Genomic DNA, 14446 nt, shown 5'->3' on the forward strand with positions numbered 1-14446 from the left:
AGAAAATCAACCAAAAATTTTGTATGGTAATGATGTTATTCGTATGAAACTTCTAGTCAGAGATGAGCAAATGGTATTGGGTACCAGTACCGAATTTCCCGAACCCAAATATCTTAAGTACCAATTCAGTACTGACTTTTGGCGTTCCTGATACCGGTTCGCTACCGATTTTTACCTTCATTTACCTGTACCATAACCGTTATTTTCGGTACCAGTGCCAATTTAGTATCGGTTGGCACCGAGCTCAACTCTACCCTTGAAACTAAAAAAAATCATTAAAAGTTGAAGATAATCAACAAAAAAGTTGTAAGATACCGTTGTTGTTCGTACGGTGCCCGTGATCAGGGATGAGCAAATGTTACAGGGTAGCAGTACCGAATTTTCCAAACTAAAAGATTTTCAATATCAATTCGGTACTGACTTTCGACGTTTTATGTACCAGGCTGGTGACGGTTTTTACCTTTATGTACAGATACCAAACCGGAGCGTACCGGTATTTTCGATACCAGTACCGGTTGACACCAAGTTTATCCCGACCCGTGATACAAATTTAAAATTTATTATAATATAAAATACACTAATGATACCGAACCGGGGCGTACCAGTATCTTCGATACCAGTGCCGCTTAACACCAGACTTATCCAACTTAAAAATACTATTCATAAGATTGTATTATTAATATATAGAATAATTAAATTTAAACTTATATATAAATACAATGTTCATTACGTTCAAATTTTAATATATAGGTTTTAAAATTTATTATAATATAAAATATACTAATGATACCGAACCGGGGCGTACCAGTATCTTCGATACCAGTGCCGCTTAACACCAGACTTATCCAACTTAAAAATACTATTCATAAGATTGTATTATTAATATATAGAATAATTAAATTTAAACTTATATATAAATACAATATTATTACTGTTCATTACGTTCAACTTTTAATATATAAGTAAACTAGGTTATCACCCGCGAACTTCGCGGGTCGGAAAATTTAATCTACATTATCACAAAGTGTATAAATAATATATATACAAAAGTAACACATTACATTAATATAAAAGCTACCCATGTTTTCAAAGGTTTTTGATGAACACATTTGAGAGAGAGAGAGAGAGTGAACGAATTCTTGAGTTCTTGATGTAATTGTGATTGTGTGACCTTTATCTCTCTAGTTATCTCTCCTTATATATATGGAAACCCTTTATTAGATAATAAGGGTAATTACGTCCATCAAATAATTACTAACTAATCACGGGTTGTGAACATGTATTAAAAGTTATAAGGTAACAATCTAATAGAAACAGCAGTTTGCTAAAAACAATTTCAAAATGATATTAAAGGTTTTGATCTATTGCAACCAAAAGCTTTCTTGACTTCTGACCAAATGGAACTCTCCATCTTTCATCAAATCAATCCAACCTAAAAGATTATATCTAAAAGAAACAATAAATTATAAATATAAATATGAAATAAATAATAAATAAAACAGATTGTCCTACACTATAAATCAATTGCAAACCTTGTAAAATCAAAAGCTTCTTTTCGAGAGATCTTGAATTCTCATTCACTACCGTCAATAATGTTAATAATTATTTGGGAATTCTTGTGTAAACCAGCTGAATTTGCGATGTGTTCGGGGAGCCACTACAAAATAAGAATAAAATGTTATTAATATTAGAATGTAAATTAAAAAAAAAACGTAATAAAACAACAATAGAATATTAATTAAAAAATACTAATTTACCAAAGAATCGGTTATGACCAATATTTTTAAGGTTAAGAGTCCATTTATAACCATCGGATAAATAACGAATTACACGAGTAATTGGAATAACAAATCCATGATGTTTAAAGATAAAAGATATAGGTAGAACCTATGCAACATTTAAGAAATACAAATTGCTAAAATATGAATTATATTTATAAAAAGATAACATAACGTTAAAATTATATAAAGAAAATATTGTATTTAAAACTTTTAATCGACTAAGCCCAAACCACAAAATTAGACCCCATAAATACCACAAATCCACTAATGCTATGTAATGTTTGGGCTTGTCATTTAATCCATAACCCTTATTTTTTAAAAGTCCTAAATTTGTATAGAAGTCCAGTAAATTGAAACAACAGTTGTAACCTATAACATACTAACACCTCATCAAAGTACTTACTATTGACGTGATGTACATGTTACCAAACTATATAGTTGATACACATATTATTGGATGCATATAAAACAATCTAAAATACCTTGACAACTCCCCATGTTGAATATCCCAGTACCTAACAGCTCCATCTGCCCTGGCTGCAGTTACAAGAATTAACAATCCATATATGTAAGGTTATTTAAAGCATTATAATAATACTTTGATGCGACATTATTGTGCACTCACGTACGATCTATAATTACTTTCTACACACATTTATAATTTCACATGCTGTGTTGTAATAAAATAAATATATAGAAACAAAAAGAGGCATGGCTTCACAGTTCACAGGACTTTAGTCTAGGGATGAGTAAATAGTACTGGGAACCGGTACTGGTACCGAATTTACCGAGCTAGGTACATTTTTTAGTACCGATTTGGTACCGACTTTTGACATTTTCGATACCGGTATCGAACCGTACCGTATCGGGTATATTCAGTAGTACCTGTACCCACTTTTAGAAATTTTCGGTATCGGTTCGATACCGATTGGTACCGAGCTCATCTCTACTTTAGTCCTTTCTGTAAAAAGAGACCAAATTATGTAACTTTAAAATAATAGTTTCTGCCATAACATTATATGTATATCAATAGCTTGTAAACCTAAAAGATTAAAAAAAAACCAAGTTAATTTGACCTGGCCAAAGTGCCCGAGGGCCTGACCCGTTTAAACCCAGCCTGAAAAGGTACATGTCTACACCTATTAACATCATATAATATGGACACCCAATTCAAAATTCAAACTTTCAAAGCATTATAAAAATACTATTACATGAGATGATTGTAAATTCAAATACGACCTATAGTTAACTTTGTAGACATATTTATACTTTCACAGGTGTTTATCTTGTAATATATACACTGGTTGAACAATATAAATTATATAAATCGCAAGTCAATGAATAAATGAAATATAATTCTAACTGCGTATTACATTAGGAATTTGGCTAATCAAATGTATAGGATTACCTCTCACAAATTTATGATCTTTAGATTTGATCCGCAACTAAGATTTAACCATCGGATTTTGCCAGTAGGATACTTCAATGCTATAGGCAATATCTTTTTGCTATTAACCAAGTGTTTTTTTGCGTCCTGTTGTTTGCTTTAACTTTCAAAACTATCAAAAGTCGTGTCTCTTCTCTGTAAGAATTTTCTGAATTATAGAACCGCCAATTTTTTACCATTTCAGCACCATCCTACGCGTATAACCGGTCTTTCAATTATAATGATACATCAATATTATCTTTATCTGGTGGACCTAACTGCAAGTAACCATTATGCTTCTCTTCCTCTCTCCTTTTACCTGAAATCAAAATAAATGAGAAATATTGTCAGAGTAACTTCCCTGACATGTTAATTAGAATAATGCATCAAAACCAAAACTATAATAGGCAAGACGGTGGATTGCATAATGGGTCAAAAGAGGTTGGGTTAGCCCTTTGTTCATTTTTTAATCACAATATTATTATGACAATTATAATCTAGATCTCTGCCTAACTTCACAAAGTGTTTGACCTATTTTCCTTTTATCTACTACTTTTATAGAGCATATTGAGATAAACACAACTCAAATGAGCCCATTCACAAAAATGACCCAATTGTAAATCAATGGGTAAAATGTGCTAACAATAGTGGAAACCATGGCATAGTAGGAACCTTACTTTTACTCTCTAGCAGAGGTGATGCTTTGAAAATCTAAAAATGGGCCAGATGATAAATGCTCCAAAACCCTTAGAAACCCCAACCCCTGGTCCACAATCTTGTTCTAGAATTCTAAAAGAGTGGAGCAAAGCTTCAGCACAGTTCATTCCACCAGCATGACATGAACCTGTTATGTAGATGAACACACTTAAACCATGACACTTTGTATCACATACATTATAAGGAATAACGTATACCATGCGTAAATCAAAAAAAACGATAAAATCATTCCATTTTGCACCTAAAAATACAACTCTCAAATTATAATAGTCAATTGGCATTACACTATTTGCGTTTATCGAATTTCCCTCGGTCTATGTACAACACTCAGTTTAACATATCAGAAAGTTATATTGATGTAGCAACTATATAGAAAGCTGTGATTGCATACTATTGTTAACAAATCTTATTTTGTGATTGCATACAAAGTTTATCAGCTTGTAAGAAAAGTTAGGCTGAGTACAAACATCAGCGAAGCTTATTTAGGGTCGGGGGATGCCCCCGCCCCTGTCGTTTTTCGCTCGTAGTGTTAAATTTAACCGAAAACTGCCGAAAAAATATTTTGTAGTATAAAATATTAGACTTTTAACAGCCCAGCCTCCATCGATTTTGATTTTAAGAGTCCGCCCCCCGTCGGGTTTTCATTCAAGCTCCGCCACCGAGTAAAAAGACATCAATATATATGTGTGTGTGTTTGGTGGCAGGGGAGAGTACAATTGAGAACCACTAAATATTAATGAACCATTTTGTCCCCCAGTTCATACAGTCTTTGTTGAAAAAATAAATTTTATATTGTACACTAAGTTTTCACCGATGACTAAAATGACTACTAAATTTTAATGACTTTTGGGCTTATTAGTAGAACCAAATTTAAATTATTAAAGTTCTACAACAAATGACTAACTGAATAAACATACCGGTTTTTTTTGCAGCTCTGTTGCCGTCACCGGCAAATGAAAAAGAACTGCATAAGAATATCCAAACACCATATACTGCAGGAGAAACTGGTTTGTGATGACTGATTATCTTATTCTGTCACACAACCACATCCAAAAAGCTAACTAAAAAAACATACGGGTCAACACTCGAATTTAATATCAGAATTTTAGAGACCCGATTAACCCAACCAGATCTACCACCAACCAAACCTGAATGACTGAATAAACATACCGGTTGTCTCTGTAGCTCTGTTGATGTCGCTAGCAAATGAAAAAGCGCTACATAAGAACATCGAAAAAGCTCTGTTGCCGTCGCTGTGAAATGAAAAAAGCACTGCATAAATCGAATATTCAAATCAATAGAGCAAACAGGTTGCTCTGTGTCACAAACTAAACAAATCACCTGCAATAAACATAAATCTCTAGTTCATTGTAACATTTAACATCTTCATAATTGATTGAACGATTGTACGAATGTGTATTCAATTTTTCTTCGAATCTGCACAGAACAGAGAAAAAGGAGAGATTGAAGGGTGCTACCCGCACTAAAAACTACCCATCACCCAGCCTCGTTTTGACCCGCACTAAAAACTACGCATTTGACCCATCACCAAGCCCACCTGACCCACCCTCATGATGCAAGTAATATTTACCAGCTTGCCTTCTTCATCATAGAATCCAAGCAAAAAGATGCCTTTGTGTACTTTTTCATACCCACTCTGCCTAATTTCTCACCTGAAAAGAGGTTGGTTGTACGTGACTTTCAGTAGAAACTATAGTGGTTGATGTAGTGTTCGTTGTCTCGATGGTGTTACGTATTCATACAAATATAGATACAAACGATTAACTGATTCTAGGTTCATTATCTGAAATGCAAGAAAAAAATTGAAGAAAATATCACATAACATAAAAGTAACGAAGAGGATTGATTATAAAAGTAACGAACATATGGTAAACAATCACCTTTTCAATTTGTCATTGACATTTGAAATAGTGAATGATTCCAAAGACTTGTTTGTGAAGTCGGAAATTCAATAACCATATGACTTCCCATGAAAATAATTGGTAGAAGAGCACAAAGGCCAACTGCCCGGCAAAAGCATATATCTTCAAACTGCCAAAAAAACTACTAAATTGGAAACCACATGTTGGATGTTACATATTCCACCATCTCTTCCTGCAAGTAAATCGCACTCAGTTTCTAAACAAAGAAATATACACAAATGTGCTTCAGAAGAAGCAGCTGGTGTACATAAATAATACCGGCAAATAATACCGGCAAAATCATTGTATCAAAAATATCAGCAAACCGGTTTAGTGCAAAGTAAGTTCCTACCGGGTCGTTTCTCGCGAACAAAATCTTTACAAAAGACATTAGTGGCTATATTGTAGACATGAAAAAACAGTCATAAAAATACCAATAAGCATTCATACATTTACAAAAACATCAATTACCAGTCAATAAAAAACTCAATTAAGTTTCAAGTTTAGAAATATACCTTCCATTGATCATGAGCAATTAAAGGGTCATCGGAAACAATAGCAGGAAAACAGTTGTGAAGTAACCGGCAACGAACTGTAAAAAAGACCATGAAACACTCCTTAATATGTATTAATTAAAAGACATGTCCACAAACACCTTGTCTACACTAATCTCGCAACAAAATTGCATAATTCAAACCAAAATACCAGTCCTAAGTTAAAATTATGGAAGACTAATACTAAAAAAAAGGCCAAACTAATTATTTGATTGAAATTGATCAAACACACATTCTTGAAACCCTAATTTAAAACTTAAATTGACTAAAACCTTGTCTATTGGAACCCTAGATGACGCTAAACCACCGCCGACAAACAACTCCACCTCTATCGCCGCCTTATGCGGTATCCCCACAAAACCATCAGTTTAGGATTCAAATGGAACCGACGATTAATGGAAAAAAAAGCCGGATCTTAAATCTTCGATCCTATAACACATTCAAACAATAAAATCAAAACTGAAATCTTGAGACATTTATCTAACACACAAACTGAAATCACCTGGTGGACGAATGATGAAGTTGATGAGATGTTTCATACCAAGAATCAATAACTTACACCAGAATATGCTCATGCTCGATGATTGTTGATGCGATTAGGGTTCGTGATGATGAATGACTGATGTCTTCATTGAGATTCGGAGTGAAATGGCTAGAAGTATGGATATCAAAATTAGGGTTTGTGCAAGGGAAGAAGCATGTTTAATAGAAAACCCAAAGTCCGACCCATCCTCAGCCGGATCCCGCGTCCGTGTTTTTGTTTGTGTATTGGGAATTTGAGAAATGGGATTTCCCTCCTAAATCACATTGCCACATCATCCTACATGGCCAAAAACAAATGCCACATTGCCCAAATCCATCTCATTTATATATATATATATATATATATATATATATATAGATTGTAGCTTGTAGTATCAAGAAGTTATAGTAAGAGCATTCGTAGTTGGAGGATTTTGGGTCGTTTTTCTAAAAAAAAAAAAAGTGTTGCATTTTAAGTGGTATGGATTTTAATCCTATGGTGAACATTATAAATTAAATGAAAATATAATGTGAATGTGGGTTTTCCATTCTTAAAAAATCAATATTTTTATTAGTGTACTTAATATATAAAATAATTATATTTAACATATAAATCTAACTAATTAATGTTATTATTATTAATGTAATTCATATAAAATAATATTTTGTAAAGCACTTAAGTATAGTTTGATTACGAGACAGTGGTATATGTGATATGGATTCTGAATTTCTGATTATGTTTGTGCTTTGGCTTTGTCTTTTTGATACGATTCCAAGCTTTGACTTCAACGGTTTACTAATAAGGACACCCAATCCCCCCCCCAAAAAAAAAAAAAAAAAAAAAAAAAAACCCAACATGCATTGATGAGTGCTCTTTTAAGTAAAATTGTCCATGATATTGAAGTACAGTTTGATATGTTCGTTAGACAAAATGCCGTTTTTGAGTGTTTACGAGCACCACATACCCAAGATTTCCTTTTTACTATACCTATAGATGGGCTAGGCCAACATATCTCGTCGGTGGAGTACCGTACTATCTTTAAGCATTGCCTCATGATTTCATTATTTCCTGTTGATGAGATATACCCGGTTTGTCATAAGGTGTGTTTGGACTCCTTTGGAGAACATACGGTGCATTGTAGAGAACTCCCGGGTTTCAAGTACATATATGATTTGTTTAGGGATGTCCTCTTTGACATATTCAGGCGCGTTGGGATTTCTGCTACCAAAGAGGCACCAATGAGTTTCTTAACTAACCCATTGGAAGAAAGATCTATTCATTCAAAGGAAGATCTACCCTCAGACCAGCCGTCATTTTGGTCTTTGGATGGACAAGAGGAAAACATGCTTGTGTGGATCTAACAGGGGTTTCCCCCTTGTGGGATTGGGGGTAGTGTTTTTACGGTGGGCCAGCCTGCTTTAAAAGCTGCTTTAGGCAAAGTGAATGAACACCATGGGCGGACCTAGGTGATGCCTAGGGTGGGCGGGCGCACCCCTTGAAAAAAAATTTAGTGTATTTTTTAGGTAAAAAACCCGGCCGCACCCCCTGAAAATATGCTTGAACCACTCATCCGCACCCCTTGCAAATAATTTCTGGGTCCGTCACTGATGAACACGAGAAAGCGTGCCTTGACAACCAACACGTGTTTATCTCATTTGCATTACACTTTTGGTTTCCTTGCTCTAGATACTGTGGACCTGCTTAGTCGAGTCCAAAGGGTCATGCATAGTAATGTCATGGACCTGAGATATATGAATGTAGTTTTTAAAAGACTTGGTTTTGCTATTTAAAAATAGGTAGTGACACAGCTTATTGTCTGTTTAGCTTCTATTTCGATGTAAAAAAATGTATGACAAGTTTATAATCATTGTATTGTAAAAAGTTATACAACTTATAAGATTGCTTGTACCAAATGGTAAAGAGAAACAACGTTAGGAGTATCAACATGTAGTAGCTATGAAGAGAATTGTTTTTTATTCACCTTTAAATATGAGTAGCTTTATGAATGTATGTTGAACACATCTAAACCTTATTTATTATTTGATTTTTTATTACATCCTTTTTAGCATATATTGTGGTACCACGTATCTAATTGAATATCTTTGTCAAACGTTAACAAATAACCTAAACCCGAAGTGATTACTTGTTTATACCTTAACAAACCAATTCGTATTATCATTCGATGACCAGTCTTCTGTCTTTTAAGCTGATTTTCACCTAGTTATACAATATCAATTGTGAATAGTGCTTCAATAAAGTTAAAAAAAATTCAATTTTAACAAATATTTTATCTTTTTCATAAGTTTAAATCTATTTTTATTTACTTTATTATAATTAAATCTAACTTTTAACTTTAGATATGTTTACTTAAACTGGTTACGTACTTATTGTTTGATGAAATGCCTATAAGTGTCAGCGATGCGGCAACTTGGGGTACGATGTTAGCTGGTTATGCACAAACGAAACACTACAACCAGTGTTTGAGTCTATATGATCAGATGCTTGTTCTAAGTGTTCCAGATGACAACGTGTCATTAGTTTCTGTTCTCTCGGCTTGTGCATGAATGGGGGAACTAGAAAAGGGGATACAAGTGCATGATCTTATCAAGCGTAGTAGAATTCAAATTAGGGGTGTTCATCGAATCGAATATCGAATTTTCGAATTATTCGAATCGAATTGTTCGAATAATTTTTATTTTTCCTTGAATTCGTATTCGATTCGAATTCGATTAAAACCTATCGAATTCGATTCGAATTCGTATTCGAATAAAAAACCCAATTCGTATTCGATTAAAATTTCGAATTCGAATTGAATTCGATTTAATTCAGATTCTTTAAAACATGTAAAAAACTACCAAAATGATACATAAATTTTAAAGCAGTCATAAAGCACGATATTACATTAAAAAGTTTCAAATAAAGTACCACAAGTCTAAAATTCAAAACGAGAAGTCGGGAGCAATCACTCCACATTATAAGTTAATATTTTTATGGTTAGAAATCTATTGACAGATTTGTTACTTAGGTTTTACTTATGGGTCATGTAGTGGGTTTGGTAATGGGTAATTTTAATATTTGGAAAAAATTTTGAAAATCATTTATAGTATAGCTTAATAAAAGTTATATATGTATTATATATAAAAATAATAACTAAAAATGTATATAATTTTTATTCGAATTTCGAATCGAATCGAATTTGAAATTATAAATTCGTATTCGATTCGTATTCGATTTACTTGACTCGAATTGAATCGAATTCGAATTCGAATTCTTATAATCGAACAATTCTTGATAATCGAATCGAATTTAAACGAATTTCGAATTTTTCGAATTTGAAACGGATCCTGAACACCCCTAATTCAAATAGACTCGTTTTTGTGTACTGCATTAGTGGACTTAGGGGCTGTTTGGCTAAGCTTATTGGAATAACTTATTTACTTATTTGCTTATTTGAAAAGCAAATAAGTCATAATAGAATGACTTATTTACTTATTCCTCTCACATAATAAGCTAACCCAAACACCTTTTAACTTTTCAAAAAGTAAATAAGTCACTAAAATAAGCTTAGCCAAACAGCCCCTTATATGCTAAACCTGGGCGCATAGAAACCGCTCTGGGGATATTCGAAGCTAGCACTGATAAAAATCTATTCACAGAGTTAAGCCGGAAGGGGTTACCTTTCTTGGTGTCATGGTGGGGTGCTGCCATACTCGTCTTACTAACGAAGCATGACGACTTTCTGGTGAGATGGGGTCGGTTTATGGAGTTCCTAAAGAGCTCAAGCATTACGGGTGCATGGCAGATCTACTTGCGCGTGCTGGTTTGATTAACGAAGATAAGGAGGTTGAGGGATTCAAGGAGGGTGAAGAAGTATTTTGGATGTAACTTGATTCAGTTGAAAGGTGTTATACATGAGTTTATAGTAGGTGATGATTTGGGTACACCAGGTTTGAGAAAATAATTTGGTCAAACCACATGATAAAATAAACCGTATTTAACTTCTTCCAAAATCTCAAGCTATAGCGCCCCGGGGGCGGTGTGCCCGGGCGCTATGGGGCGTTATGGTGGTGGGTGTCGCCGGATAATGCTAGACTACGGAAGGACTTATAACCGGATTTAATTACACACCTTCATGTAACAAATTCATTATTCAACATATCAAACACTGAAACTTGAACTTATTGTGATTAAATAAAATACACAGGGCCGTTCCTAGGTTTTTGGAGACCCTAAGCGAACTATGAAGTAGGGACCCTAATTCGCCGATAAACTCTCCTCCAATCCCGACGCAATGGGTGATTGCCCTTACTTTTTTCGTTTCGTGATAGCCGCTAGCCTAGAAATTGCAAGCAGGTTGCGATGGGAAATGGGAACGGTGATTGTGGCTGTATTTAGGGGCTTTAGGCCGCTAAATATTGATGATTGGGTCGATGGTTGTTGTGTTGTAATAGTTGGAAATCAAGGCGAAATGGGTTTTGAAACTTGACCTTTGTTTGCTAAATAATATTTATTTTGGACTCCTTAAATGAAAAATCAGTTTATTTTTGAAATAAACGTATTTATTTTGGCCTAATACACACATATAGTATATATAATTTTTATTTTTAAACTTGGAGGCCTTTATTTTTTGGTGGCCCTAGGCCCGTGCCTAGGTTGCCAAACCTATAGAGCCGGCCCTGAAAATACATTACGCGCATTATTCCCATTCGGGGTTAGAAACAGTGTTTTCAGACCCGGACCGGAGGCACAAAAGTAATAGAGCGAAGTAGGGTTGGTCAACAATAGGTGTCTGTCCCCTCAACCACGCCACAATCGTTAAGGTAGGTGGCAGGGGCGCCGGCATATTGAAGCGCTTGACACACGCACCAAATGGTTTCGACATGTGGACCCCAGTTGGTGGTTTCTGTGAGGAAGTTGCAACAGTTGGCATCCGCTCCGTTGGTACATGGCCCACCTTCGAAGATATAAGTCGCGCACTGACCCCGTGCTTGAGGAGTGACCAATGCCATCACCATAAAAACACAAAACACAACTCTCACCATTGTTATTGCTTCTACTCTTTACTTTGGGCTTTCAGGCAACTCAGCTATTTGTAGCTTCATTATGCAATTTTAATATATCCACTTGCTAAGTATATTGAAAGTCAACTTCATTTTAATATAGGTTTACATATTTTGAGTTAAGTTCACGCATAAAGAGCTTTAGACTGTGTGGGGGTTTGGGTTGGGGGCATTGCTCGACACGTAGCAGATGTGGGCTCCACCAGTCCACACTCAAAAATGGGGTATGGAAGGGGCGTTGGGGTACCATGTGGCACCTAAATTTCTTTTTTTATATATTAATCGTAGAATTTACTAAATAATTTTAAAAACACATTTTAGTTATATTAAATAACTACAATAAAAAAATACATCACATCACCAAAAAAAATCAATCATCTTCATCTTCATCTTCATTTTCATCTTCATCATCATCGTTGTTGGAGTCGAATCTAGGAAGTGTGGAAACATGTTCTACCAAATCAGCTCGAAGGTTTGAACTTATTTGTCTTGACTCGATTAGATATTGGTTTTGCATTCTCTCTTCGTCACTAGTGTCTTCATTATTTGATTCGGGCTCCTCGCCATAATAGTCAACAATTGCACGCCCTTCATCCTCTAAGATCATGTTGTGGAGAATGATACACGCGTACATCACCTTTCTTATTTGATCTTTTTTCATACAATCGACAAGGCATGCTCAAAATGCACCATCTTTTCTGCAAAACACCAAATGCTCGTTCGATATCTTTGCGTGCTGCCATCTGAACTTTGTTAAACTTTATTCTTTTAGGATCTACGGTTCCATCTCTTGAAAATGATCTCACAAAAACAGTATACTCATGGTAAATTCCATCAACAAGATAATACCCATACTTGTATTCAATCCCATTTACAAAAAATGTTCCTTTCGGTCCAATACCATTTATTAGATCAGTGAATAGGGGCGAGTGATGTATAATGTTTATATCGTTGTGTGAATCGGGCATACCAAAGAATGCATGCTAGATCCAAAGATCTTGTGATGCAACCACTTTAAGCATCATAGCCAGCATTCCATGATATCCACGTGTGTGAGAGCCTTGGCATGCAGTTGGACAAATTTCCCACCACCATTTCATACAGTTTAAACTACCAATCATCCCAGGGAGACCATGATATTCAGTGTAATGTTCTAAAATTTGTTGCATATCATCACTAAACGTCGGTTTTCTCAAATATCTTTTCATATATAGTTCAATGACAAACACACAAAAATCGTGAAGACTTTCCCTAGCCACTCGTGCCGACATTCTTAAATAGTCGTCCATTATGTCGGAACTATTGCTATAAGCCAATTGTCTTAGGGCGGTCGTAACCTTTTGCCACGTGGTAAATCCTAAATTACCACGCGCATCAGATCTTTGTCGGAAAAAAGCATAAGTATCCTCCAAATCCTTTGATACTCTTAAAAATAAATTCTTACTCATACGAAATCGATGCCTAAACATTCTTTTATCATGCGTTGGTTCACGTGAGAAATAATCGCTTACCAGCAAATCATTCGAGGTTTCGCGTTCACGAACAATATACTTCCTCCGTTTGGGTTGGGGTTGGGAAGTCCCTTCATCTGCAACTTCAACTTCAACAATAGCTTTCATCACCATCATCACTACTAATAATATTAATTTCGCCCCGTCGTCCGATGAGGATGACAAAACAAATTTATCATACGAATCGCTTGAACTTGAAGAATCCATTTTATATATTTTTTGAATTTTTAGATGGTAAAATTGAGTAAGGAATGTTTGGTTTATATAGAAAATAATTAAAAGATTTTTTTTTAAATAGTCGTTGGCCAACGGCTAGCCTAACAGTCATCAAATAGTAGCCAATCAAACCTAGCCATGTCACCCCAGCCCCCCACCCCACTCCAGGCTTAATCCCCACGCCAGTGGGGCAACGCCATGGCCAACGCTAGCCGGTGTGGACTAGCCAATGTTTTTGGCATTCCGCCGCCCCACCCCACACCCCGCAACCTTAGGGGGGGGGGTTCATTTGAGGACAAATTTTTATTGACAATAAAAAAAACAAAGGGTACAATTGTAAAATATTAAATAGTTTTTCTTTGATCTTATTTATTACTATTTTTAAGTAATTAATTACTCATTAAAACTTTTATAGTCTACACTAAATTTTTTTTGCCTACACACATAAAAAGTTATCCTACACATTTCGAAATTAATCTACACATATTTAAATTTATCCTACACAACTCGTAATTTATCTAACACACCTAGTACTTTGTCCTACACTCTAAATTATATTTTTTTTTTCAAAAAATATATATTGTGAAAATAAGTTACAAATTTATTGTGGTTAGCTATTAAAGATGAAGATAGAAATTAACGATGTATGTAAATTTACAAATATACCCTTACATTAATAATAATGCAAATATTAAATGAAGTAAAATGAATCATTTTTATTGGTTGAAAGTTATTC

The 14446-nt window shown here is 34.8% G+C and overlaps 2 protein-coding genes across 12 annotated transcripts; both read right to left on the minus strand.

The window, feature by feature from the left end:
- Positions 1-1109: 1109 nt before the first annotated feature.
- LOC110917692 lies at positions 1110-7048 on the minus strand. 11 transcript variants are annotated; one of them, XR_004884646.1, is made up of 14 exons: positions 6903-7048; positions 6673-6829; positions 6362-6438; positions 6199-6243; positions 5826-6039; positions 5516-5728; positions 5266-5361; positions 5095-5177; positions 4842-4985; positions 3885-4051; positions 3190-3526; positions 2264-2318; positions 1533-1657; positions 1128-1446 (listed from the first exon to the last, which is right to left on the minus strand). XR_004884646.1 is itself a non-coding variant. In XM_035985982.1 (3 exons), exons 1-3 carry the CDS (start codon positions 6973-6975, stop codon positions 6064-6066), a joined length of 330 nt encoding a protein of 109 aa, XP_035841875.1. In that variant the 5' UTR covers positions 6976-7048; the 3' UTR covers positions 5735-6063. The 11 variants fall into 11 exon arrangements, 1 of the variants encoding a protein (XP_035841875.1); XR_002580785.2 differs by having other exon boundaries at positions 1126-1446; positions 5826-6243; XR_004884645.1 differs by having other exon boundaries at positions 1126-1446; positions 6199-6438.
- Positions 7049-12966: 5918 nt separating this feature from the next.
- Positions 12967-13701, minus strand: LOC110918833. Its single transcript, XM_022163114.1, has one exon. The coding sequence runs from the start codon at positions 13699-13701 to the stop codon at positions 12967-12969; it is 735 nt and encodes a 244-aa protein (XP_022018806.1).
- Between the last annotated feature and the right edge of the window lie 745 nt (positions 13702-14446).

The sequence above is a fragment of the Helianthus annuus genome, chromosome 16 (genome assembly GCF_002127325.2).
Source record: "Helianthus annuus cultivar XRQ/B chromosome 16, HanXRQr2.0-SUNRISE, whole genome shotgun sequence".
Taxonomy (NCBI): domain Eukaryota; kingdom Viridiplantae; phylum Streptophyta; class Magnoliopsida; order Asterales; family Asteraceae; genus Helianthus; species Helianthus annuus.

Coding starts and splice junctions, on each gene's coding strand:
- LOC110917692 (XM_035985982.1), bottom strand. CDS start 6,975: ATGAGCATATTCTGGTGTAAGTTATTGATTCTTGGTATGAAACATCTC. Junction 6,439..6,902: donor CTTCATCATTCGTCCACCAG/GTGATTTCAGTT, acceptor TCTTTTTTACAG/TTCGTTGCCGGTTACTTCAC. Junction 6,244..6,361: donor TTGCTCATGATCAATGGAAG/GTATATTTCTAA, acceptor TCTACAATATAG/CCACTAATGTCTTTTGTAAA.
- LOC110918833 (XM_022163114.1), bottom strand. CDS start 13,701: ATGGATTCTTCAAGTTCAAGCGATTCGTATGATAAATTTGTTTTGTCA.